The 27,743-nt window shown below is 48.8% G+C and overlaps 1 protein-coding gene across 1 annotated transcript; it reads left to right on the top strand.

Annotated features, from left to right (window-relative positions):
- On the top strand, window positions 1-26,672 carry LOC147894835 (smr (Small MutS Related) domain-containing protein). The gene is made up of 4 exons (XM_087384878.1): window positions 1-560; window positions 638-1,080; window positions 24,751-24,820; window positions 26,184-26,672. The coding sequence occupies exons 1-4, from the start codon at window positions 28-30 to the stop codon at window positions 26,251-26,253; spliced, it is 1,116 nt and encodes a 371-aa protein (XP_087241004.1). The 5' UTR covers window positions 1-27; the 3' UTR covers window positions 26,254-26,672.
- The last annotated feature ends 1,071 nt before the right edge of the window (window positions 26,673-27,743 follow it).

Raw genomic sequence — 27,743 nt, 5'->3', positions numbered from 1 at the left:
TCTGCCTTTGGTTGTGGCTGGCTGGCTATGGCGCCCCCCCGCAACACACACGGCTGGTCTGCCTTCACCCAGCAGCAGCAGCAGCACCGCCTCCCCGGTTTCCTCCCCCAGTTTGCTCCCTCTCCTTGCTCAACTCAGGCCTGCGGAAATGGAAACGATGGCGCACCCACGTTTGCAGAGGTCGTGAAGAAATCTGACCCTGACGAGGATTCCCAACCTCAGCCACTCTCTGTCGTCGTGTCTCGTTTGAGAACCGTCCATACCTGGGCGGATGAGGCCCTTGTGGAGGACGTCCTCCTTGCGCGAGATCTGGACGAAGAGAGTGCTTCTGCGTACCTCTTTTCTATGACAAAAGAGAATTCGAGGAGGATTGAGACCTCGGTGGATGACGGGTGCACCGCTTCGTCCGTAGATGATGAAGCTTGCAATGCTTTAGATATGCAAGTTTCACAGGTCAATTCTCCTGAGCCGCTCTCCGTCCAGTCTCTGTGCATTGAGCCCGAGTGGGAAGAAGAGGACATTTACTACGCGACTAGGAGGGATGCTCTGAAAATGTCCAGGTAGTCATCGTTACGCTTGTTCTGGTACTCGAATGTGGATTTGGTCCTCATATGTCGAATTGTTGATTATGTAGCAGGGCTAGGGGAAAGCATTCACTAGGTGCATATACAGCCTTTATGAATGGGGACTATTCGCGGGCCAAATTACTTTCAAGGAAAGCTAAGGAGGAGGGTGCTGAAGCAAAAAGGTTGCACGCGGAAGCAGCGAAGCAGATCTTTCTCGCTCAAAATTTGGATGCTCACAGGAATATATGGGAACTTGACTTCCATGGATTGCATGTGGGAGAGGCAACGGCTGCTCTACAACAACGCTTGTGGTACATCGAGACACAGCTATCGAACAGCTGTTATAGACAAGAGAACTCCGATTCAACTTCGTCAAATCTTCTCAGGCGGGACCATGAAAGCACTTCATCTTCAGTAGCGCAGTCTTTCGTTTCTAGTCGTCCAGATTATCAAGAGAGCAACGGCGAACGTAGAGTCATTCGACCTTTTCGACAAGGGTTAAAGGTGGTCACAGGTAACCTTCCGCTCTGGATGATCACGTCTCGTCTTGTTTGCGTCTCGTCTCTTCATATAATCCATTCAGCGTCCTATAGGCGGAGCTTAATTCCATTTAAGACTATACACATTTTGGGGATTTCGCAAAATTTTTAAAAGCTCACAGGTTCTTGGGCACAACAAGACGGAATTATTTGGGCTATTCTACAAAAATATAGCACCTTGATTGCCCAATCCTGAACCTTCTGTATGGCAAAGTCTTTTATGTGGGTGTGCACAAGTTCGCAAAGAGAACTGTGCATAATTTATCTTTAAAAAAAATACATACCGCATATTCATTTGAGATGGAGTCTCGGTTGGTATTGAGGCGAGTCACTTGGATAAGATCAATGTCTGGCCCACATTGGACATTTAGCTTTCCTTGCACAGGTTGAGCCATGCTTGTAAAAGGAGGCATCGAAGCATCCAAAATGGATGTTGGCAATGCAAGCAATGCAGTCAGAGATCGACTCTTGTGAATTGTCCACCTAGGTGAAAGGGAATAGGCACCAAGTGGACGTACAAGGCCAAGGCCAGACTTAGGACAAGTATAAGGGCCACTAAGGGATACGTAGAAGCAGGGGACTAGACTATGACAAGACTTCTATACATGTTTGGATGACGAGAATATGGAGTATGTTATCACTTGTAGCACATCACGTGTGACCTATTGATGGACCGGTAATCTTGAGGAAGAGGCATACGGTAAGCAGCCTTTAAGTTTCCAGGTCAATGGTGCGCAAGCTCAAGAAGGCATTAGGCAATGCAAGCAATGCAGTCAGAGATCGACTCTATTCACATAAACAACACTTAGGAGCTTGTGAATTGTCCACCTAGGTGAAAGGGAATAGGCACCAAATGGACGTACAAGGCCAAGGCCAGACTTAGGACAAGTATAAGGGCCACTAAGGGATACGTAGAAGCAGGGGACTAGACTATGACAAGACTTCTATGATGGGATATCTCAAGGTGTATATCCCAGGCACACCTTGGTTTCTATGTGTGTGTGCTAGAGGCACAGTTAGGTGTCCATAAGCACTGTGAGGTGGTGGTAGATGCCACATAGGATGATTGAGAGAATCTAGGAGCAGATTGAGGAGATGATTGTGGAGCTCAGAGATCATCAGTGATGTCAGTGATCATGCAAGAGGTGCCTACATAAGGACCTTACCTTTCTTCATTCTATAAGCAAGCATTCTCATTTTGTGTTCACTTCATGCTTTCCCTTTAGTTCCCCAACATGGTATCAGAGCCCTTTGATCCTCCTTGAGCCCATTTGTGCCACATCATCTTCTTCTTCTTCATCTTCACCATTTCTGGATTGATCAAAACAAATCTTCATTTCACAGCTGAAGTATGCTGGAGAGATACTGAAGGCATTTGGCATGGCTGAGTGCAAGACAGTTAGCACCCCTATGGAGGTTGACGTGAAGCTCTCAAACGAGGATTCATCACCACTGATGGACGAAGCAAAATACAGAAGACGAACATTTTGAGTCACTTTGCAGCGCATTTGGTTCAGTAATGAAGGAGAAAACGTCAAAACACAGACTCAGCCTGCAGCAACTCCCCCGGGCAAAACAGCACACCATTTCGCCCAACCTCTGTGCTGGATCTTCTCTGGTATATGAGCTTTCTTTTGCTTCAGAAAGCCCTGTTTTCTTTGCTTTGAAGAGTGAGATACAAGCCCTCCAAGTTCAGGCCTCTGTTTTGGACAATTTTGACAAGGTTGTGTATTTGATGCTACATTAGATGCTACTTTAGCATTTCTAATGTGTTAAAGTGTTGAATAGCATCAGTACAACTGTGGCTACAGCTTTGCTTTAAGTTGCTACACCTGGATTTGCTTGGAATGCTTTCATTTAGCCACCTCTATGAAGCATGCAAATGAAAACATCATTTCCATTATGTTTTGTAGCATGGAATTTGGTTGCAAGCCTTTGCTACTCTAAATGCTTGTATTTTGAAGCTCTTCAACTCTTTCTAGCCTTGTAAGAGAGTAGACACTGCCCATTCTGGGTTAGACCCTCTCATGGCTACCATCTTGAATAGGGATAAGTTCAATGGTAAAGGCTTTCACACATGGCAGATGAAGGTTAAGTTTGCATTGATGAGGGAAAACCTCTGGGGGCTTGTCAAACCAGCTTCAACCTCTTCTTTAACAGCCTCTAATGCTGGAGAATCCTCAGCTCCAACACACCCGGCAAGAGATCCTGCTAGAGAGGAGAAAGCCTATGGCATCATTGCTCTTGCCTTAGGAGATAACTATATTCATCACATTTCTGATTTGGAGTCTCCTTGTGAAGCTTGGCAGAAGCGGCAGAAGCTTGATATTATTTTTGGTGCTAGGTCTCACATCTCAAAATTGTCACTTAAGATTGCTTTCTTTGAATTGAAGATGGCTAGTGGCACTCCTTTGGCTGCCCATGTCAATCATATGCGGAGTCCCATGACTCAACTTGCTTCTATCAACTCTCCAATCACTACAGATGATGCAATGGCAGTGTTGCTCAAGAGTATGCCTGAAGATTATGATCATGTTGTTACCACTTTGAAAAATCTTCCTAATCCTAATCTTGAAGGTCTTATTTCTGCTCTTCAAGAAGAAGACACATGGAACTCCGGAAAGGCAATGACACAGCCTATGCCATTAAAATCTAGAAGGGCAAGTTTTCGCCTTGCAAACATTGTGGGAAGACTAATCACCTCTCAACAGACTGCTTCAAGATCAATCCATGCAAACACTGTGGCAAAAACAATCACCATGAAAAGTTTTGTAGAGCCAAAAAGGAAGCAACTACAAAGCCAAAAACTGCCAATCTACTTTCAGTTGATGTGCCTCCACAAGATGAGGCATCCTATGAAAATTATGCTTTTTGAATCATCTCCATATATGCTCCAGATCTCCCTTTTTTATGTTGAGTCAAGGTACTCAGCGTGGATAGTCCTCCAAAATGAATGAAATAAATTATTGTGTGTTTTGTAAACACCTCTGGTCACCATATGATGTAGGCCATGTGTATGTGTTTTGCTCCATGGTACCTCCTGCAGACATTATGTGCATGTACATGCAGGGAAGATAACCATTGGAAGGTCTTTTGTATCCCTTTTGTTTACTTCACACCCTTGGGAACCCCTTGCTAGCATGAGAACCTAGCCATAGATTTATCCTTTACCACCATGAGATGGCATGAGAAACTATGAGACTAGATGTATCCTTGACATAGCCTGAGGCATTCCCTTGAGGGGGAGTATGATGGGATATCTCAAGGTGTATGCCCCAGGCACACCTTGGTTTCTATGTATGTGTGCTAGAGGCATAGTTAGGTGCCCATAAGCACTGTTAGGTGGTGGTAGATGCCACATAGGATGATTGAGAGAATCTAGGAGCAGATTGAGAAGATGATTATGGAGCTCAGAGGTCATCAGTGATGTTAGTGATCATGTAAGAGGTGCCTACATAAGGACCTCACCTTTCTTCATTCTATAAGCAAGCATTCTCATTTTGTGTTCACTTCATGCTTTCCCTTCAGTTCCCCAACATTCTACCCATGTTTGGATGACGAGAATATGGAGTATGTTATCACTTGTAGCACATCACGTGTGGCCTATTGATGGACCGGTAATCTTGAGGAAGAGGCGTACGGTGAGCAGCCTTTAAGTTTCCAGGTCAATGGTGCACAAGCTCAAGAAGGCATTGTACGGGCTGAAACAAGCCTTGAGGACTTAGTACGAGCACATCGATTAACTCTTCATCAAGATCAAGCTCATGCGAAGTCCTTCAGATGCGAGCCTTTAGACACTTTACAAGGTGAATAGATCCCGGTCATCATACTAACGTTGATGATCTCAATGCGCATCATCTCAGGCAATCATGATTCATGAGGATGCCAATAGGGACTGAAGCTATGCTTATGAAGGAATTCGAAATGATAGAGTTGGGGAAGCTTCATTACTTCCTTGGGACGGAAATCAAGAGGATTGTTAACGATATGTTTGTTAGCCAGCAGAAGTACTGCCATGAGATCTTAGAGAGAAATTATTTCTATCTTAAGCGATGAGCTGCCCTATTAGCTAGATTTTCTAAGCATTTTGCTCGTTTGGGAAAGACTAAATGTCATGACTCAGTGGCATAACTTGAATGCTAGGGAATCCAAGAATCTAGAAGACTACAATAAGAAGTTTAGGGTTGCACTTCTGCCTGTGAGCTCCTACAGAACAGTCTCCTTTTCAGAGCAGGTTGAAAAGAATTGTTGTGGTCTTCCTGAAGAGTTGAGGGACTATTGCTCAAAGACACACATTTCCAGCATGTCACAGTTGATAGAGAATGCAAACACAGCATACTCACTCATGCAGGGCAGAGTCTCAGGCTTTAAAAGCAACTTTAAAGAGGAGCACAAGAAACCACAGCAAGCTGGAAAAGTACCTTTCAAATCAAAGTTTGTGGCAGGCTAGAGAAGAAAACAACAGCCCTTTTCCCTCACCTCTAAAGAGAGGAATAAATTGTTTGCTGAAGGAAAGTGTAAGAGATTGGTAATAGGGCAGCAGATTGTCCAAACAAGAAGAGAAAAGAACCTGCAGCAACTCGGGTGGAGTCTAATCAAGGCACAAAAGAGGACCTCTAATCAAGGCACAAAAGAGGACCCCAGAGGCAAGAAACCCAAGCCAAGTGCTGGCCACATTCCTGATATCATTGGGGGTGAACATGATGAGAAGAAGACAGAGATGTGCAGAGCATGGGGCAAGCTATGGGATCAGCATTGTTTGTACTTCTTTGACTCAGGGGCTAAAGCAAATTTTATAACTCTTGAACTTGCAGCTCAATTGGGTCTTCGACCAGGGGAGATTGGCCCTCTTTGTCAAGCCAATATGGCTAATCCGGAGCTCAGTACCCCTGTCACTCCTGTCATAGGGAAGCTACGGATTCACATTCAGGGATATGTGGATTATGAGGATTTTTATGTGATGCCTTTACCTAAGTGTGATGTTTTGTTGGGGATGCCTTGGATGTACCGTGTTCATGCTATCATTGATACCCATGATAAGAAGCTTACCTTGACTTACATGAAAGGGGAATTAGTCCCAGTTGTATCCGCTTCGGCGATTTCCTCCAAAATGAAAAATCATCTTTCAGCGTATTTGATATTTGTGAAAGAAAAGGAACCAGTAATTTCTCCAAGCTGGAAAAACAGCAAACTGAGTTTTTATTTCGGTTTCAAGATTGTTTCTCAAATGAACCCCCAGAGGAGTTACCTCCTGAAAGGCTAGAAGATCATACCATTGACATCATTCCTAGCAGCTCTCCATTGAACCGACCACCATATAAGGTTAGTGCAGCACAACAAGAGGAGATCATGTGTCAAGTGAATGAATTGCTACAGAAGGGGCTGAATCAGCCAAGCTCTTCTCCATATTATTCTCCCGTCCTACTCGTGCAGAAGAAGGATGGATCTTGGAGAATGTGTATTGACTACAGGGCTTTGAATAAGATCTCTATCAAGAATCGATTTCCTATCCCACGCATTGATGACATCTTGGATCGATTAGAGGGATCAGCCATCTTCAGTCACATTGACTTGAAGAGTGGTTATCATCAAATATGAATCAGGCCCAAAGATGTGCACAAGACTGCCTTTAGGACTACTTTTGGGCTTTATGAGTTTCTTGTCATGCCATTTGGTCTAAGTAATGCTTGATTTTATTCCAGTTTTTGTACCTCCAAATACCTCGATCCTGGTCATAAACCTCGATCGAGGTATGCTATGCCCAGGACTGTATTTTCAAAGAGCACAGAAAGTTTGTGGGAACATTCTTCGATGACATTATTCTGCACTTGAAAGATGAAGAGGAGCATAGGCAACACTTGGCAATTGTATTTGTAGAGCTCAGGAGACACAAGTTGCTGGACAACACTAAAAAGAGTGAGTTCTTCATGCCAGAGATGTTAGAATTTACCCAACAGAGGGTACACGCAGCGGAAGACTTATAGTAATGCCTAGGAGCTCACACAGTGTGGTGTGGGGTGTGGAATCTTAAACTTCTTTACTTAATGTGCGTCACATAGATGTGCAGACTCATCAATAGACAATGAACCAGCCAGATAGAGAAACCACCAAAATATATATTTCCGTCCAAAACTATGGACACAATACAAAAGAGATAGATCCAGAGTCCCACCAATGGTGTGGTCCTCTGATCTTACCACAAGGTCCTTCTCCTATCAGCTGGCTATCTCTAGACTCGAGTCCGCGTGCTCCACCTCGAGCGTCTGTAGACTTTCGGTCCACTGTGTTCTTCTCCACCTTACTGCCTGTGAATCAGCCTAGGTGGGCAGCCCCTGCCAAGCTTTGTCTGCAGCACACAGGTCCCTGTTCCACTGTTCCAACCTACTTGTGAATGGCTGCTCCAGAAGGTATGATGATCACAACACCTTGCTGCCCTAGAAGACAGCCAAGGTCCAGCCCCTTCCTGGCTAAGTCTGCAGCCCTTCAAGCACCCTCTCACCTCCTGGATATAGGTGCAGAGGGTGGCTTCCTGCTGCTCCTTTCTGCCTCCTGGAATGCTGGCTGCTGGATAATGATGATCACAGCACCTTGCTGCCCTAGAAGACAGCCAAGGTCCAGCCCTTCCTGGCTAAGTCTGCAGCACTTGTTGCACTCTCTCACCTCCTGTAGATAGGCCCAAAGAGTAGGCTTTCTGCTGCTCCTTTCTGCCCTGGAACTGCTGGCTGCTGGATGAATAATGGGGCATGAAGCCCCTCCTTTTATAGGCCTAGGGGCCTGTCAAAAACCCGACCAGTCTGTCCCAATCTGGGCCAACTGGACAGACCAGGTTGGCTGGCCCAACCGACCTGGTTGGCTCAGCCCAACCAGCCCTTTAAGGGCTCACAAAACTAGGCCTTTATGGCCCACACTTTTAGGGCTTGTGGCCCTCCAATCAAGGCAAGGGCCCAGCCCCTAGGTCAGCCCTATATAAGGCCTGGTTGGCTGCCTCAAAGCAGCCCAACCAGCCTCTCTCCTGGCCGACCCATGTGCTGGTCTGTCCCGCCTCTGCTGCCCCACTCGTATGCAGCACCGTACTGTTCCGTACATTGCTGATGTCATCGTGCCTTTCAGAGGGTCCTGCTGCAGTCCACTGAGTGCCTCATGCCAGGCCTGATCCAAGACACTGTGTCCCCGCCATCTTCCTGCACATGAGCTGCTCCTGATGCAGCCTTTCATCCTTGGGATACCCCACCAACCATGAATGCTCCAGATCTGTCCCAGATCCACACATCCAGGTAATCTCTCTTTGGGCACATCCTGCCCTAGGTCTCCCTCCCCCATGCTCTCCTCATTTGGGTGCTTACAGATGGGGAGGTGACCTTTCCAACAAGAGATCCATTTCTTGGGACACGTCATCTCACGGGATGGAGTAAGGATGGACCCTGCCTAGATTGAGGCAATCAAGAATTGGCCTCCACTGAGGAACCTACATGAAGTCCGTAGTTTTCTTGGCTTGTGTTCATATTACAGGTGCTTCATATGCCATTTCGCTGAGATAGCTTCACCTTTACATGCTTTGCAAAAGAAGGATGTGCCTTTCCGTTGGGGGAAGAAAGAAATTGCAGCATTTAATGAGCTAAAGGAAAAGTCATGTCCTATTATCAGTTTGCCAGACTTGTGAAAGCCTTTTGTTCTTCAATGCGATGCAAGCAGCAACAGTGTTGGTGGAGTACTTATGCAGGAAGGCAGAGTGGTTGCATCTGAGAGCGGGCTGCTCCGAGATGCTGAACACAACATGAATGTGTATGAGTAAGAATTGGTAGCTGTAATACGTGCTCTTACTGTGTGGAAGCACTATCTTTGAGGTGCTGATTTTTATGTGCAAACTGATTGGATTTTATGTGCAAACTGATTGGATTTTATGTGCAAACTGATCACCAATCACTGCGGTACTTTCTCACTCAGAGAAAGTTGTCAAAGAAGCACATGAGATGGGCAAACTTCCTTTCCATTTTTCATTTTCAGATTGTTCATGTGGCAAAGACTTTAAAGGACCCTAGTTCAACTAAGCTTGTTAAAATAGTGGAGTGGTTGGGCGCTAAGTAAGGGCTAAGATGACAATGGCTCTGGCATTACAAATCTGCAACCAAAGAAGAGTTAGATGATGATGGCTTTTATCCAATATGTTGTAATGCTACCCACCCTTGTGATGGGAAGGTGTGAACAGCTGTAAATGTGGTGGGTAGTACCCTCTAGGAAAGGTCAAACAAGACATGCATATAAAGTCTAGAGTCCTAAGAGTGTGGGCCGTTCTTGTTGTCAAGGCAACATGTGCATAGAGTACAACCTTACAACTGGTTGAATATGATTTTTGGCTCTTACAAATTATTAGAAGAAAGAAATTTCTAATTCATGTGCATACATCCCTCTTTCTCTCTATTTACAATTTGCTTTGTCAGTTGTGAGTTCATGCTTATCCCCCCCCCCCCAAAATCCTACGTATTCACTACATTGCGATTTGCATTTACTCTCGTCAATGCGCGAACACCCGAGTGGCTTTTAGAAAGGCATAAAAACTAGAAGTTTGTTAAATTAGAGAGAATGCTCTGGGAGTCTTTGCATCGTGGGCCTTTTGTGTCACTACCGACTTGGACCACATCTTATACCTCTTGCGTGAGGCACCTCAAATCCACTACTTCCTCAACACGGTCCAAGTTGTGTTTCACGAGACACGCTGAGACCAAGAACCAGATATTCCCCATGAGTTCGCTGTCTCTTTGGAGCGACTTTTACCCCTGAGCTTCAACATCTCTTGGGTACTCTCCACCACCTTCAGCTCCTAGATATCCTCCCGAGCACGGTTCCCCTTCCCCAGGACAGTATTTACATTCTCCCTCTCCTAGATATCCCCCTCTTCCAACAGCAACTCCATACCGTCTTGGACTCTGCAACCAACCCCCATCCTCTCAAGAGCAGTACCTCCCACGTAGGCATCACCGTTGTTACCTCCTTCAGGACGACCCCAGTTAGATTTCCACGGGTGGTTCCATCCTGCCTCCCCTATTCCATCCAACATGAGCAATTTCAAGGAGTAACCCGGACCTTCCTCCCGCTATGGTACAAACTAGAGCACAACCCCATCGTGCTCTCCTCACAGGAACCTTAGACATGTTGAACCGCTCACGTCCAACCTCTCCCGTGGTTACCGAACTGAATCCTAACAAATCCCTTGAAGCGACTCTACATAGCAAATCACTACTTCAACTCCAAATTTTCCAACTTCAAGACAACATTTCAGATCTGGTCTAGAAAGTCCAGCAACTTCTGGATTCTCTTTTTTTTTTGCCGAAAAAACAGTGCTAATTATATTACTTCGAGAGCAAGATACAAAAGGTCAGCTTGTAGCTGACGGGCTGCGTCACAAATCGGACACAGCCCTAAAAGGTAACAAAAAGTAAATCTCGCTCTCACAGAGGGATAAGGCGAGTGTGAATGAAGAGCCATCGGGGTGGTGAGTAGCGCCACCGAAGGCCCTGCGAAGTCTGCTCGAAGAAGAGGCCCTGTGTGTCCCAAGCCTGGAGGAAGCGTCTTCGCTTCTCCCGACCGGCCCGGGAATCTCCCTGAATCTGGTCCCACTGGCCTCTGAGGGTATGAATAATCTCGCTCCAAATATCAGTCATGATCTGGGCAGTCGATAAGGAGGTGCCACCAAGGATCTGCGCGCAACGCGAGGTCCAAATGTGCCACCTTGCGATGCTGCTAATAATCTCCCAGACTGGCTGCCTCTCCTGAACTCCTGTATCAGCCTCTGCTAGGTGCTGCGGGATACCCTCGAGCGGCCCCCACGTCCCCTGTGTGATAAGGAAAGTGGGGTCCTGCTGGCATGCCTCGAATAAGTGATGAAAACCAGGTGCGGTGCTGCACCAACAGAACGCGCCCCAAGTGATCAAACCTAGCTCCGGTGCTGCGCGAGTAAGAATCCCGAAAGTCCACCTCCACACTTCCTGGGCGCGAGTGCAGCTCCACAGGCAGTGTTTTGGTGACTCCTCATCCTCATGGCAGATCTGACAGCGTCCGTCCTGGCCTATCTGCCGCAACCAACTCCCCACTGGAAGACCTTTGTGGGCAAGAAGCCACAGGAAGTAGGAGATCTTCCGCGGCCGCCAGCTCTCCCACAAGGCCTTCCAGAAGGCCTGCAAAAAGAACCTGGAAATACCCTGTGCATACCAGCTGGGCCGCTGGGTTGGGGGGCGGCTCTGCATCCTCCCAAGAACTCGCCTGCCCAAAGTCGTGCTGTAGGCAAAGAAAGAGGTCGGCCCCTGTCCTGTCACAATCTCTGGCCATCTCCACTCTCCTAGGTCCCAATCAAGCTCTGACAAGGCCCGCCCCTCCCAGAGCCAGAGTCGCCAAAGCTGCAGCTGATCCTGCTCTATGCTAGGATCGGTACGCCAGACCTTCCCCAAGAGGCCTACGACCCGAACCCTCTGCCATGGGAGTAGGGGGTCGATGAGGGCATCCTCTCTCCTGAGTCGTCCATCCCCCATAACCGCGAAGAAGGAAATAGAGGAGTCGTCCATACGTCCTGCGACCACCAGTGGGATGCCACGGGGGGTGAACTGTCCCAGCCAACGGTCGTCACCAGGCATGAGGATCTGAAGCTCAGGTGGAACCAACCAATCAGCTGGGATCGTGCCATTGATCTCCGTGCGTCTCGCCTGGGCTCCACGGGCACCTCCAGCTGCGTCTGCGAGATCAGCCGTCTCCAAATGTCTGTACGTGTCCCTCCAAACTCGAAGGGACCGGGCTGGCCCCCTCATCCAGCCATCCCACCTGATGTGTGATCTCTCCCCCAACTGAAGGCCCTCGGCATCTCTGACGTGATCATTCTAGATAAGCGGCTGGCGATCGATCTCCTCCTGACTGCTAGGAGGGGACTGAATGAGACTGAGGCGGAGCCGCCTCCAAACCATGAGGAGGCTACGAACGAGTGGGAAACGGGGCTGAGTGAGCGAGGCGGAAGTGAAGATCCACCTGAGGGACGGGAGCCACTCTCCACCTCGGCGTGGGACACAAGAACCGACCCCCTGCTGAAGTAGCATCTTCCACGTCTGCCCCCCCGGGGTCAAACCGCGGATGACTAGCTTGCCTAACAGGGCCTGACTCTGAAGCTCTGGATCGATGACCCCCAGGCCACCCTCAGCCTGCGGAAGAATGATTGTCTGCCAAGCAACCCTGGCTCTGGTATCTCTGAGGCCATCCTCCCCGGACCACAGGAAGTTCCGAACCAGCCTCCTAAGCTGTGCCACGCTGGATCTCGAGAAACACCAACAGGAAGCCACGTACCAAGCCGTGGCTAGGAGGACCTGGTTGACTACCAGGGCACGACCTGCAAGGGAAAGCTTAGCAGTGCTCCAGAAAGCCAGCTTTCGTCGGATGGAATCTAGCACCGGGAGAAACTGCTGAGCTGGCGTGATATCCAGGCCGACCTGAAAACCAAGGTATCTAGCTGTCTGTCCCCGTGGGATCCACCTGAAACCCAAAAACCTCCCCCACTGAGAACACGCCCCGGGGTCTGTGAGAAAACCAACTGATTTGTTCCAGTTGATTTTCACACCAGCAGCCGAACAGAAGACCTCCAGGGCCATCCTCACCCTCTCCAGCATCATCTCATCGTCCTGGACATACAGGGCTGTGTCATCCGCGTACTCCGAGTCCAAGAGCTCCGTGTCCTCCCGGAGTGGAAGGTGAACACCCCTGATCCCTGTAGACCTCGCCCGAAGGTAGTAAGTCATAGCCTCGGCGAAGAAGAGAAACAGGTAAGGAGCAAGGGGGCAGCCCTGACGCACTGATCTCTCCAAGCTAAAACGCTCACCCATCCTGCCGCCAATGATAACTCTGCTAGAAGCTGTCCTGTACAAAGCTGAAATACCCTGGATCCATCCTGCCGGGAAACCTAGTCGCTCCAGAGTCCCCTCCAGAAAGGACCAGTCCACTCGATCGTAGGCCTTCTCAAAGTCGAGAAGTAGGATGGCTAGGTGTGATCCACTGTACTGAGCCCACTCCGCCGCCTCTGAGAAGGTGAAGACATTATCCAGGATACTGCGATCCTGGACAAAGCTTGTCTGAGTGTCATGAATGAGGTCTGGGAGTAGAGGCCGAACTCTGGCGCTGATCATCTTGGCAAGGATTTTGTAGGCAGTGGTAAGGAGAGTGATTGGGCGCCACTGACGGATCTCCTGTCTATCTCCTCCCTTCGGGATGAGGCAAATCAGTCCCGAGGAGAGGCTCTCTGGCATATAACCGCTGCTGAAAATCCTCTAAAGAGTTGCTAGGAGGGGCTGATGGATCTGGTCCCAGAAGGAGGTGAAGAATGCCCGGGATAGCCCATCCTCACCTGGGCATTTCTGCCCATCGATGGCCATCAAGGCCTCCAGCATCTCATCCGTGGTGAACGGTGCCAATAACGTCGCCTGCATGCTAGGCTGGACCAGGGATGGAGTGTGCCTCCACACCTCCTCACGGGAACGTCGAGTACGAGGGGCAAGCGGCTCCTGCTGGAAAAGGGTCCTGTAGAAGTCGGTGGCCAACCCCAAGACCTCTCCCGGATCCGTAACGATGTGTCCCTCCGCTGTCCTGAGACTCCGAAGCTGATCACCTGCTGCTCTCTGGCCATGCGTCCTGAAGAACTCCCTGCACATCTGGTCACCCTTCCGAGCCCAGAAGGAGAGAGAGGCGTGATAGGAAAACTCTGAGCGGCGCTGGAGTGTCTCCTCAAGAAGGGCTCTGGCTCGAAGGGCCTGGATCCGAAGCTCCTCCGAGCCCGGGGATGCCTGCTGGAGTCGCTGAATGGAGGCGAGGTCCCTCCGAAGAGCTCTCTCTCTACCCCACCATTCCTGTCGAACCTGTAGGGCTGCGAGCTGGTAGATCTGGCTGGACTCCTGCAAAGCCTGCGCCACCGAATCAACCAGATCCACGCACTCGCCCCAGTCTCTGTCCCAAAGACTGCATATACTGCTGCGCACGTCCTCCCTCGAGAAAATGGAGTCGGGAATCCGGCATGAGTGGGGGGGAAGGGCCTGAACTGCCGAGTCTAATGATAAGAACACAGGCGCATGGTCGGAAAGTGTCGTCCCTGGAACTATACCCGCCTGACCGCCTCTGCTGATGGCCCAATCACTAACATAAAATCCATCCAGTCTCTCCAGGAGTCTGCCTCCTTCCCTGCGGAGGCCCCACGAGAAGTCCAAGTTCCCATGCCAACGCCGGAAGGACGGGTCTCGCCAACTGTCCCTACCTCCTGTCGCAAAGATAAAAGAGTCCCAAGCGGACTGCTCTGCCTGAGACATACCTGTAAACTCCGGTCCTCTGCCCTGCTAGTCCTCCAAGGTCTCCAGATTGTTGAAGTCACCTCCAACAATCCAGGAATCCATGTCTGGGAGAATCCCTGTAAGTGTCCTCCAGAAGGTGGCTCTGCAACGAAGATTTGTGGGAGCATAAATGTTGAGGATTCCAACTCTGGAGCCCTCCAGTTCCAAGCCTACCCAAAGGGCACGGCCTGGTATCAACGTGCCATGACCGAAAACTCCCTGGGCTAGCTGCTCGCCCACGGAAGTACAGACACCACCACTCCTCCCCAGTGCGCCGATCGAGGGCTCCCAATAAGTGTGAGAGCGTCCAGGGAGAATCTTCCCGCATCTACGGGAGTGAGCCGCAAAAAGCTTGTGCTCCTGGAGCAGAAGTACATCCAAACGACCAATCACTGCTGGCTGAAGTTCCTGTCTCAAAATGAGTTTCCTAGGACCACGGGTGCCAGAAGAGTGAAACCCGTTCACATTCCAGGATACGAGGTATAGGCTCATGGTGAGGACTGGGAGGCTGCGAACAACTGTCTGCTTGCGGTCGATGTCGAAGAAGAAGCTGACATTTCGGAGTGGAGGCGCTGACGCTTATGGGAAGGTTTGGAGGGGGAAGCGGGGTCGTCCTGCCCGTCCTTCAACACCTTCAGCAAAGCGACGAAAGCTTTCTCAAGCCAGCTCGAGATCTCTGAGGTGGTCATCCCGTAGAAGGCACGGAGTTTCTGAGGAGTCCAGGCTCTGACATCTTGGGGGAGGGGCCAAGACAGGGGGGGCCTGAGGATCACAATCAGTCTGAAGCGTTTGGTGGCGCAACGCCACCGCAGGCGCACGTCACCCTCGGACCACTGAGTCTCGAGAAGCTGCCCACCGGACGGGCCTATCCAGGAGCAAACCTGAGCATGCGTCTGCTCCCTGAGAGCCTCCCAGACCGAGTCTTCTGTCCAGGTCTCGGTGCCGTCGCTAAGGAACGTGAAAGCAAAGCTAAGGCCATCCCTAGGGGCCAAGGCGGCTATCTTCCCATCCGCCCCTTTGCGGAGCAGGAAGATACTGATGTCGAGGCAAGCAAGGAAGGTCCCGAGGTCGGCCACATCCAAGTAGTCCCAGGGGCCAGATCTGTAAAAGTCGCGGGGGAGCTCTCTCTCCTGAAGCTGAGGCCCATCAGAGTCTGCCACTGAGGGGCTAGCGGACAGAGAAGCCTGCTCCGGTGGTGGTGTAGACTCAGGGTGTCCTGCCAGCGGAGGGGGAGGGGGAGGGGGAGGAGGCTGGGGGATAGGCAACTCAGACTCCTCAGGGGCGACTAGCGGAGGAGGAGGAGGGGGAGCGGGAGCGGGGGCTGCCCTCGGCTGAGGAGCCGTCGGTGCAGCTAGCTCTGCGGGAGAGCTGAAAGAGGCGGGGGGGGGGGGATGGGGATGCATCTGGAACTGGGGCTGAGAAGGAGGGGGAGGAGACTGAGGAGGAAGAGGAGGGGGCTGAAGCTGCAGGTCGGGAGATATGGGGTGCAGCTGGGGGATGGGCTGGGACTGAGTGGGAAGAGGCTGGGGAGCGGAAGAGAGGGGGACCTGAGGCTGTGAAGGGCGGGCTACCATCGAAGAAGATGCTCTCCCAGGTCCCTGGGGCGGCTGCCTGTTAGGTCTCTGAGGTGCTGCTGCAGGTTGGGTAACCTCTGCCTCCTTGCCTTTATCAGAAATCTTCTTGTTCTTTCCTTTTTTCCTTCTAATCTCAGTCCAGCCGCCAGCTAACTCTTGTCCGGACTCCGGCTGCCTCTGCTCCTCCTGGCGTGGCTGCCCAGAAGGGGGGGGGAGGGGGCGGAGAGGGAGGGGGCGGGGGAGGTCGAGAAGAGCTGGCGAAGCGTGGACAAACAGCCGCCAGGTGCCCAAAGCCGTGACACCTCAGACACCGTCGTGGCTGTCCGGTGACTACCATGCTCTGGGTGATGTTGCCGGCATCTGTCACGATCTCGATCACTGCAGGGAGAGTCGCAGGATCCGCCACAGCCACACGGACTCGGGGGGCTCCTGCCGTAGTCACCGCATCGGCGAAAGTATCATGCATAACCCAGCCAAAGTGGGAGCCCAGGTCCCTGACAATCAGCCGCAGCTCAGCAGCAAGACCTGGAAAAACTAGCGTCACTGGATGGCGAGGTATACGGAACCGAGCATGAAAATTCGCTGCGCTGAATCCACGGTACCATGGGACTATCATGATGATCTTTCCATCCACTGACGTGGGGGAGCCAGCAATCAGGTTGCTCGCAACTTTCGCATTGGAGAGTTTGAGCCAGAAGATGCCCCTTCCCATAAGGGCCACCTCCTCAATATGGCCGTCCTCTAGCATGAGAGTGGACTGGAGCCAGTCCCTGATGGCTGATCTGGAGGGGGAATGTCCAATGACTCTGCCATAAACAGAGGTAAGGGCAAAGTCATTGGCAACCTCCTGAACCCGAGATGATTGTTGCTCTGTCAGGATGACGCGGTAGACATCTGGAGAGGGAGGGTCTGACTGGGCCTCCGGTTCCGGGCAGGGAGCCGCCATACCGCCAAGACAAACTATGAGGCTTCCGATGAGGAAGAGGCTGCCACCCAGAAAAAGGGGGGGGATAGATGCGGGAGGGTGGAGCCTGGGTGTGCAGAAGACGGGTGCGGAGGCGAAAATCGGGAAGGATGGAGGGCGGAGGAAGCGGGATGGGAGGACAGGAAGCGGAGGTGGCGCGGGGTGGAGGAGTGGGGGTGGAGAGCGGGTGAGGTGAGGAGGCGGGAACGAGAGCGGGGGAGAGGCGGAGCGGGGCGGGAGGACGGACGGGGGCGGGGTGAAAGGGTGGGACGGAAGGGGCGGGGTGGAGCGAAGGGGCGGGGGGGGCGGGGGCGGAGGGCGGGAAGGGAAGGCGGGGGTGGAGCGGAAGGGCGGAGGGGCGGGAGGGGGCGGGGGCGGTAAGGCGAGGGGCGGGGGGGCGAAACGGGAGGCGGGGGGGGAGCGGAGTGGTGGCGGGGCGGGGTGGAGCGGAGGGGCGAGGGGGGGATGGGATGGAGCGGCGAGGGGGTGGTGGGCGTAGCGAGGGGGGGCGGAGTGAGGCGGGGGTGAGGCGAGGTGCGAGGGGTGAGGCGGAGAGGCAGCAGTGAGGGGGTGTGGCAGAGGTGCGAGGGGGTGAGCAGAGGTGCGAGGGGGTGAGGTCGGAGGGCAGGGGGTGAGGCGGGGGTTGCGAGGGAGGGCGCGGCGGCAGCGGCGGGTGAGGGGAGGTGAGGGCGGAGAGGTAGGGGCGGGAGAGGTCGAGGCAAGGAGGAGGGGCTAAGGGAGGTAGAGGTACGGGAGGGGAGGGGGAGGCTCGCAGAAGCACAACTTCTGGATTCTCACAATACCTCACACAGAGGATGATGCGGTGCCACTTGACAACTATGTGGACCCGATTCCACCAGAGGTAGAAAACATTGAACTTCGTGCTCTCTACTGTTTGCTTCAAGCTTCAAAAACAAAAAGATTGGACATAAAACTGCCGGAAGCTTACACTGGTCAACGGGATCACCAAACAGTTGACCAGTGGCTCGCTAAAATGCACATGTATTTTGACACCGTCGACCTCACTTAATGCAAGAAGATTGCATTGGTAGTCTCCCTCCTCAAAGATAAAGCATTTCTTTGATGGCAACTCCGCTTAAAGGACGGAAAATTTATGCCAACCTGGTAACGTTTTGAACACGTGCTTCGTCAGTAGTTCATACCTGCCAATGCGGACTTTCAAGCACACTCAACTTCGACAATTGGAGCAAACTGGGTCCATGTCTTCCTACATCACCCAGCTCACCACGTTGGTGTTGGAGATAGAGAATTTGACTGATGATGATCGCCTTCATGCTTTCATGTTAGGCCTCAGTTCCTCATTATGCATTGATGTCCTCAAAGCAAACATCACCACCAGTTTTGGCACTATTGCTTACGCATAACGTATTACAGATTTCTAGAATACAGGGAAGTAGGTGAAACCGACCTTCAGTTTCCTAAAGGGCAGTAGACCATAACTTGCATTGCATATTCATTATTCACAGCCACATTGTATCATTTCCAACCGCTTAACTTTAAACAATACCACTTAGAAACAAATTGAGAAATAACTAGATGGAGGCTAGAGTGCCCCTGCTTAATGGAACCAAGTACAAGACACCACACTGGCCCCAAACACTTGGCGCCCCTTCCGGTATATTTTTATTTCTTTAGGAATGAAATTGGTACATACAACAAGGGTTCAACCTTGCATTGTTCCTCTCTGCAAATCCTCTATTTGTCTTCAAGGCATCTAATCCCAGTGCACCACTAGAATTCCCACTGGCAAGGCATATTCAGGCTTTCACTTTTGACACAACTTAGAGGCATTCAGGCATCCAAACTACTGGCAAACTGAGTTGAAGGCAGCCTCAAGGCTATCACATGCATCCACACTGTCCTTAGGCCTTCCACAGGATCACCCTTGCCTTTGGGTGCTTCTTAGAACCTGTTGGAGTCCTCAAAGGACTGCACACAACACGCATGCACTGCAAAAAGCTGCAAAGCAAGAAAGAACAAGGAAAAACCGAACCTAGAACCAACTCTTGTTGACTGTGGCAGAGGGGCGAGCTCCTTCCTCGCACCTATCCTCTATCCAAGCTGCCTGCAGGGTGCAGGTGTCTTCCAGCAATCAGGAGAAGAGAGAAATGAAGGTAGAGAGCGGAGGGTGAACAAGAAAGAGCTGCAAAGGAAAGATGGTTCACAGATCTGCCCCGAAATGATTCCCTCGGGATCTGTGCCTGAGTCCTCCTAAGAGAAGGTGCTAAAAGAAACAGGGAAAGTTCTTCCTGCAGCCTGCATTGCTCCAGAAGCCACCACGCAGCCAAAAACATGTGCTTGTACAAAGGTCCAGCACAGCAAAAGACAACCCCGGGCACCTGCTGGAGGCAGCTGAACATGTCTGTACGGATTCCATACAGCCGTACGGACGTCTGTACGAAAATTTTCCAAAGGTTCAAAAATCCTGGCACTTCCTAGAAGTGCGTACTAGCCTTGGAACAGTCAAAACAGTGTTAAAACGACTGAAAACAGGCTTGAAACAACTCTACCAACTCAAAAACTGCACAAGAACAACTGAAAACGTCCTACACCTCTGGGAGAGTGAGGGGAGAGAGATGGAAGGTGGGGGAAGGGCATGCACACACATGCTTGACAAATGGCACCTCCTTGCCATTTGCCCCTTCATTAAAGTCCTAACCCCCATACCAAGGACAACGTTGGTTGTCCTTGGGCCCAACTTTTAGACCCCTCTTTTAAAGCCTTTGCCTTGCTCCTAGGACCTAGTGGTGCACCTAGACTTTGCCCTTAGGAACTTCTAGGAAGTGTGCACTTCCTCGAGCCAATCCCTTACGGCCAAACCATTACAACACTTAACCATGGTTAACCCCGGGTAAAGCGTAGGTTGAGTTACAAAGATAGTTTACATCACTTTTCACGTCCTCTTTTCACGTCCTCGTGACATACCCTCCTCTTGAAACAGCAAACTATCAAGTTTGCTGCTATAAACATAAACCACCAGCAATGATGATATGGTCTAGGAGAGCGCGCTGACTAGTACACTCATCATAGAAGTCACGTAGCAGATGTATTGTCAGCAAACAATACCTCGGGTGAAACATAAAGTGTCATCAAGCGACTTCTAGATACCGTGAGCCTATCTGTTGACAATGGAACCACTGAAACCGGCCTTCAGTTTCCTAAAGGGCGGTAGACCATAACTTGCATTGCATATTCATTATTCACAGCCACATTGTATCATTTCCAACCGCTTAACTTTAAACAATACCACTTAGAAACAACTTGAGAAATAACTGGATGGAGGCTAGAGTGCCCCTGCTCAATGGAACCAAGTACAAGACACCACACTGGCCCCAAACACTTGCCTTCCGGTATTTATTTATCTCTTTAGGAATGAAATTGGTACATACAACAAGGGTTCAACCTTGCACTGTTCCTCTCTGCAAATCCTCTACTTCTCTTCAAGGCATCTAATCCCAGCGCACCACTAGACTTCCCACTGGCAAGGCATATTCTGGCATTCACTTCTTATCTGACAACTTGGAGGCATTCAGGCATCCAAACTACTGGCAAACTGAGCTGAAGGCAGCCTCAAGGCTATCACATGCATCCACACTGTCCTTAGGCCTTCCACAGGGTCACCCTTGCCTTTGGGTGCTTCTTAGAACCTGTTGGAGTCCTCAAAGGACTGCACACAACACACATGCACTGCAAAAAGCTGCAAAGCAAGAAAGAACAAGGAAAAACCGAACTTAGAACCAACTCCTGCTGACTGTGGCAGAGGGGCGAGCTCCTTCCTCGCACCTATCCTCTATCCAAGCTTCCCACAGGGTGCAGGTGTCTTCTAGCAATCAGGAGAAGAGAGAAATGAAGATAGAGAGCGGAGGGTGAACAAGAAAGAGCCATAGAGGAAAGATGGTTCACAGATCTGCCCCGAAATGATTCCCTCGGGATCTGTGCTTGAGTCCTCCTAAGAGAAGGTGCCAAAAGCAACAGGGAAAGTTCCTCCTACAGCTTGCACTGGTCCAAAACAGCTCCAGAAGCCACCACGTAGCCAAAAACATATGCACAAAGGTCCAGCACAGCAAAAGACAACCCCGGGCACCTACTGGAGGCAATTGAACACGTCCGTATGGATTCTGTACAGCCGTACGGACGTCCGTATAGTCCGTACGAAAATTTTCCAAAAGTTCAAAAATGAGTCCTGGCACTTCCTAGAAGTGCGTACTAGCCTTGGAATAGTCAAAACAGTGTTAAAACGACTGAAAACAGGCTTGAAACAGCTCTAATAGTTAAAAAACTGCACAAGAACAACTGAAAACATCCTACACCTCTGGGAGAGTGAGGGGAGAGAGATGGAAGGTGGGGGAAGGGCATGCATACACATGCTTGACAAATGGCACCTCCTCCTTGCCATTTGCCCTTTCATTAAAGTCCTAACCCCCATACCAAGGACAACGTTGGTTGTCCTTGGGCCCAACTTTTAGACCCCTCTTTTAAAGCCTTTGCCTTGCCCCTAGGACCTAGTGGTGCACCTAGACTTTGCCCTTAGGAACTTCTAGGAAGTGTGCACTTCTTCTAGCCAGTCCCTTACGGCCAAACCATTACAACACTTAACCATGGTTAACCCCGGGTAAAGCGTAGGTTGAGTTACGAAGATACTTTACATCACTTTTCACGTCTTTGTGACAGTAGGGTTCTAAAAAAATCATAGAACTCTACATCAGCCAAGGGGTCACGTCCTCAGGATAAGTTCAGAAAACAATCGGGTAATCAAGGTTCTCGACAATCCCAAAAATCCTATGCCGGTTCCCATCAGAAGCACTCCTCTAAGGATCGTGCCTCTTCCTCTTCGCAAAGCAACGACCGTCATCAGCAACACAAAGCTATGGCTTGAGCAAGAACGGCTCCAGCACAAAAGGACTTTGTACGATCTACCATGCATGGTTCAACTGTCCAAAAAGACCCAAGCGAAACTCAAATATGGAACCTAGCACTTCTCAGTTTGAAGATGCTACTCCTGCACAAGATAAGAAAGGCAAAGCTGTTCGAGTGGCAAATGCCATTCATATGAGTCTTGCAGCAACCCTGAACCTTCCTTGGCCACTCAAGTACTCTGCATCCAAGGATCAATTTGTGGAACAGTGGTCACTATCCTTATCGACAATGGCTGTTCTCATAACTTCCTAGCTAATTTTATGGTCGAAAGACTTTGGTAGAGCACCAGTCCTAGTTCCCAGGGCTATCGGATCGAACTTGCTAATGGAACCACCTTCTTGTGCAACAACAGGGTCAAAAACCTGTTCTTTCGCACTATACGGACAAGTTGAATTTTGACATCATGCCCCTTTCCCGGTATGAAGGAAACCTCTTAACTAAGTGAGTGTAGAAGGGATTGTCCACTGTTTAATTACTTGTACCTTGGAAGGTTCCACTGAAATAGGAGTGATGATGTGTCCTAGGTACTTCACCTTTTGCACCATAAAAGAACACAAATCTGTTTTGATGGTCACTTTGTTGAGCTCTCTATAATCAATACATAATCTAAAAGTCATCTTTTTTCTTCACCAATAAGAGGGGGGATGCAAATGGGGATTGACTAGGGGTGATAAATCTCTTATCCATCAGCTCCTGGATCTGACTGGCCACCTCTTCTTTCTCAGCTTTTGACAGCCTGTATGGTGCCTTCTTGATAGGTCTAGTTCCCTCCTCTAGATAGATGGAATGATTAGTGAAGTGTCCAAATTTAATTTCACGGTGTTCAACTATGTGCTTGTAATGAGCCGTCCAACCAGGCTCGTTTCAACCACATGGTCATTAGTAAGGATATCTTTTGCATTTAATCATAAAAATGCATCCCTGCAAAGATGATGCGCTTCTCATCCTATTTGGGGTAGAAGCAGAAGTAATCTTCAAGCTTCGTGAGCCATTCATTGGGGGTGCGTCTGTCCCTTTAAACTAATGCACCGACACCCCGAATGTGCCTGCATCATCACGCTTAAGGTTCACATAATGATGGAACGGCATCTGGTCACAGATTTCCAAGGGTAAAGCATGGTACAAGCGCAAAGCCTCGGACATCATATCATCAATAGTGGGCTGCTGTCCATAACCAATACTTTATGGAAATGTGGATTCTCTTGTCTGATGCATGGGTTGTATATGGCTATACTGCTCACCGTTGGCGAAATCGGAGCATGAACCCCCCACCTGTGCAGTCCTGCCAAATGTATCTTGAAGCAGAAATGCATCTCGAAACAGATTTTGCATACCAAAAATATTGAGAGGAGGATTGACCTCTCTCCCAATGCTGCGAACTGTTTTGCGAACCTGAAGTAATTCCAAGCATATTGGTTGGTGTAGTAAAAGAACGAATAGTGTTCATGGGGGCCCAAATGGGCTCAATCGAGGTTGTAAAAGGCCTCGAAAAGGTGCTGTGGAAGCTTTGAATTTCACGGCATTTCCCTCCCCCCTTCCCAAGTCACCCTAGGCTGTTGGGATAACTGACCTAAGACCACTAGAATATTTGGAACAATTAAGACTCCTCTACAGGTTGGGCACTGTTTGTTGGTGTATTGATTTGTTTTGTGTGCTCTTGGCCAAACCATGATGTGACTCGTTGTACTGAGCACCTCGCATGACCGACAATCATTCAAATGGATTTACTGTGTCACTGCTGTTCACGGAGCTGCCTCTGCCTGCTGCTGTGTTGCCGGTGTTTTCTGAGAGGAGAAAGGTACAATGCCCAAGGAAAGGGCTCTGATACCAATGTTAGAAAAAGGGACTGGGCAGATTTAGAGAAAGGGATAGAACTAGCAGAAGGGAGAGAGAGGAAGGGGGAAATGGAATGGCAGATGAAGGAATGGGGTAGGAGAGAGAGAATAAGAGGTGTGGAGAGAGAGAGAGAGAGAGAGAGAGAGAGAGAAAGGGGGTGGAGTTTACGAATGTGGAGAGTGGGGGATGAGATTAGAGGTTACATGAAAAAGTGCATACAAGTGTGGTGGGTTGGACCTATGTAAGTCCCCTCCACACTCCCCTCTGATGTACTCCTGTATTAGTCCCTTTTACCCCATCATCACACAGACAGCCATGGTGTTGGCTATTCATTGGGGCACACATGGGCCCTGATTTAGGGCAGGTCCACAGTAGATTGGGAGCCCCATTGGAGGGTTACAAGGTGCTGCTGTCAGCCCTGGACCTGGGCACCAAAGATGCAAGATTAGCTGACCACACCTGCCCTTGGGGTATGGACTGGGTAGGCCAGACTCTCATTTGGTCGGCAGTACAGGCCCCCAGTCGGTCAGTTTTAGGGGCATTCCAGCCTCTATATAAAGGCCCCACTGTGGGGGCATATGTATTTCATTCAACTCCTCTGTAGGCTGCCGGTCTTCAGGAGTGCATGCCAGCGTACTATAGAGAGCTGTGAAGGGCAGCAGCAAGGGCGAGAATCCAGGATCTGTTCCCAGCCTTCAGAAGTGCATCTGTGCAGAGGTGGAGACAGAGGTTCCAGCAGGGTGCGACAGAGGCACCAGCACTTACCTAAGAGCTCAGGAATTGAGCAGATCACCATAGAAGCAGAAAGGGTCCTGGCTGACAGACAGAGAGTGTTGCCCATGTTTAGAGTCCTTTCCATAACTATGGTTTGTATATGTGACTTTGGCATTTTTTCAAATGCTCCTTCATAGGAATGGGCAGGCAGAAATTTAAGTTTTTTCGTATTTGGATTTTTGGGTTAGACCTAATTCTTTTTCTCATGTATAGGTGTGGGAAATCATAGTCGAGGTGGTAGCTCGCTGCCTAGGGCTGTAAAATGCTTCCTCCTGCAAAATGGGTATGGTTTCTCCACAACTCGTGCTCGTAGGGTTTTTATGTACGATATCTTTAAAGTATTTCCTATAAAAGAGCTTTACAAGTCTAATTTTCAAAGAAATTCATAATTTTTCAATAGCTCACGTAGATACACCGGCTTACAAATTAGGTACTCACTTTCACATAAGGTTGCTCCCGTTTGATAAAATGCTAGGAAAATAATAATGCTTTGTTGGCTTTTCTTATTTGTACTTTTGAAATTAGGTGGACACAAACCTTGTCTCATAGAGTCAAAGGGTTGGAACTCACGGTTGCTGCCATTTGATAAAATGCTAGGAAAATAATAAAGCTTTGTTGGCTTTTCTTGTTTGTACTTTTGAAATTAGGTGGATACAAACCTTGCCTCGTAGGGTCAAAGTGTTGGACTCACCTCCCAACCATAGGTCTGATACCTTGGACTATACCCAAGGGTAAGACTAGCCTAGTCTTGAGTCAACAAGCCATGGTGTCCGATACCACCAGCACACACCTCGAGAGATATCTTGCTTTTTGCTATATTTAGCCTAGCCCTAACCCCTATTACACCTATTGAATGCTGTCCTTGTTGTGCCAGGATCTAACCCCTTTATCAATATCTTCTACCACTAGGAGTGTCCTTACTTAGGTTGGGTACAAGCTAACTTTAGTTACCTTGGACATAACATTCTTTTCCCCTTGATAGACATTTAATGTTCTCAAAGTAGAAAATTGTTTTCAAAAGCTATCAATACTTTCCCACGTATCATCCTAGATCTTCCTTTCCATCTAATAACAAATACCATTTCTAAGTTGGCGAGTTCTCTAACCAAGAACGGCCTCCAGCTCATATGGAATATAAGCAGTGGAGATTTCCATTGTAAGTAGCTCCTCAATTGGAGTCTAGACTATCACTTTCAACAAACTTCTCCTTGATTCGGTTAATATAAACGCTTAATGAACTTTGATTCTTTGTGGTGACTCCGACTTATAACCCACACCATTGATGTTTTAGACAATTCAATATGGTCCACGATAACTTACACTGTTTACGAATACTCATAGTCTTTGAATCTTGATTGTAAGTTATAACGTTTACTATTACTCCTAGTCTTTTAATCTTTAGGTGTTTTGGCATATACCCATATGCCTTCTTGTAGAATTCGAGGTGGCTTACTCTAATTAGTTGCTCGCCAGCTCATCGTGATAAAAAATCCTGTTATTTACGTTGAAGTGCATTGCATGATGCCTCGGAAAGGCTGAGAAGGACAACAAACAATTCAATTTCAAACAGTGTTTTTGCCCTTCAAGATAGCATCTTTCACAAGAAAGAGATAGATGATAATATCACATCCTTACATGTTGAACAGGTACAAATTTGAAGAGCCGAGGTCAGGGGTGATTGTAGTCTATCCCAAGTTTCATTTGGTGGACAAGTAAGAGTATTCCTTCTTGCACTTTTGCATATGCTTCATTCTTTACATAATGTACGTAGCTTGGAATGTGGGTTTTGTGAGACACATGAGTGTGTCCACAAAGGTTGTAGTTCAGGGGATTCAACTTTCCCTTCCTAGTCATATTTTCTGATTGCATTGATAAATTATCAAGGTGTGCTTAAAGAATCAGTGGTAGGTCTTACCACATAACATTAAAGAGGTTGGTGGACAAGTTAATTATTATTGCTTATACAAAACTGAGAATATGATTCCTTCTGGTGTTACATATCATGATGCTTCTATTTCTATGGAGTTGCAATCAGAAACCTTAGACAGAGACTTTCCATGGTTTCTGTGACTCTGATGTGACTGATGCAATGAAATTACAAATGATGACTTACCTCTTTTTGAAGGAAACATCAATTGTAAAACTGGGATTTTAAGAAGCTACATGTGTCTCTACTATTGTTAAGTTATGTAGGTGTGTTTTGAGTCCCATATTCCAAGCAATGATTAACTTAACCGATTGGCATAATGAAATTGCAATGCATGATGGAGTTCAACTACACAATTATCTACACCACCATTTGGTGTAAATGCAGTTTGTGAGAATGCCATACTTAGCAAGTCCTCACGAGCCTACGCTCACCCACCTGGCCCTCGTCTTCCCCCTTTTCTCCTTCACAGCTACCTCTTTTCTCATGTCCTATCTCCTAGCACTCTCTCGCCCTCTCTTGCGTCCCTCATCTCCATCCCCTTGCACTATTGTTATGTTAGGTTGTTACGTTAGTTGAGTTGAGTTACAAAAATTATGTAAGTTTTAGTTATATTCGTTTTAGGGGCACATAATAGGATTAGCTTAATGAAGGTCTAATTCAGGTAAATTTTGAAGTTGTAGATTGAATTTGTTCTTTAGCATGTGACTTTTATAAGCATTTTTTTAAAAGTGCTGGCTTTGGAATTATGCTCAGCAGATCTAAAAGGAGCTTTAGATCGTAAGTTGTATATTTTATAAGAAAGATGAACCATCATGTAGAACATCACATACCCACACCTCTCTCTCTCTCTCTCTCTCTCTCTCTCTCTCTCTCTCTCTCTCTCTCTCTCTCTCTACACCCATCCACATGCCTCACCTATGTCTACAGACATAGCTTACTACAACAACCCACATATTTTTTCACTGGATGATGTGAATGAGGGCTTGAAGAAAATGGCCAATGGAAAAGCAGCTGATACATTGCATATAAAGGCTGAGCTACTAAAATGGACAGGTGACTATACACGAGAATGCCTAGTTTCTTTGCGTAATGATGCAATTGCTAATTGTTTCCCCCCATAGCGGCAAGAAAATTGGGTAAAACCAATATATAAAGGCGGAGATCATAACCAGCTTTCCAATTGTAGAACCATTATGGTAGGATCCACTATGGCCAAGCTCTTTAGCACAATCATTGAGACAAAACTTAGTTTATGGGCATAACTAAATGGTAAGAG

This window comes from Dipteris shenzhenensis, chromosome 14 (genome assembly GCF_047967505.1).
Source record: "Dipteris shenzhenensis isolate YYH24624 ecotype China chromosome 14, Dip_SZ_1.0, whole genome shotgun sequence".
In the NCBI taxonomy this organism is placed as follows: domain Eukaryota; kingdom Viridiplantae; phylum Streptophyta; class Polypodiopsida; order Gleicheniales; family Dipteridaceae; genus Dipteris; species Dipteris shenzhenensis.
Note: the sequence above shows the minus strand (reverse complement) of the source record. Positions and strands in the feature narration are given on the sequence as shown.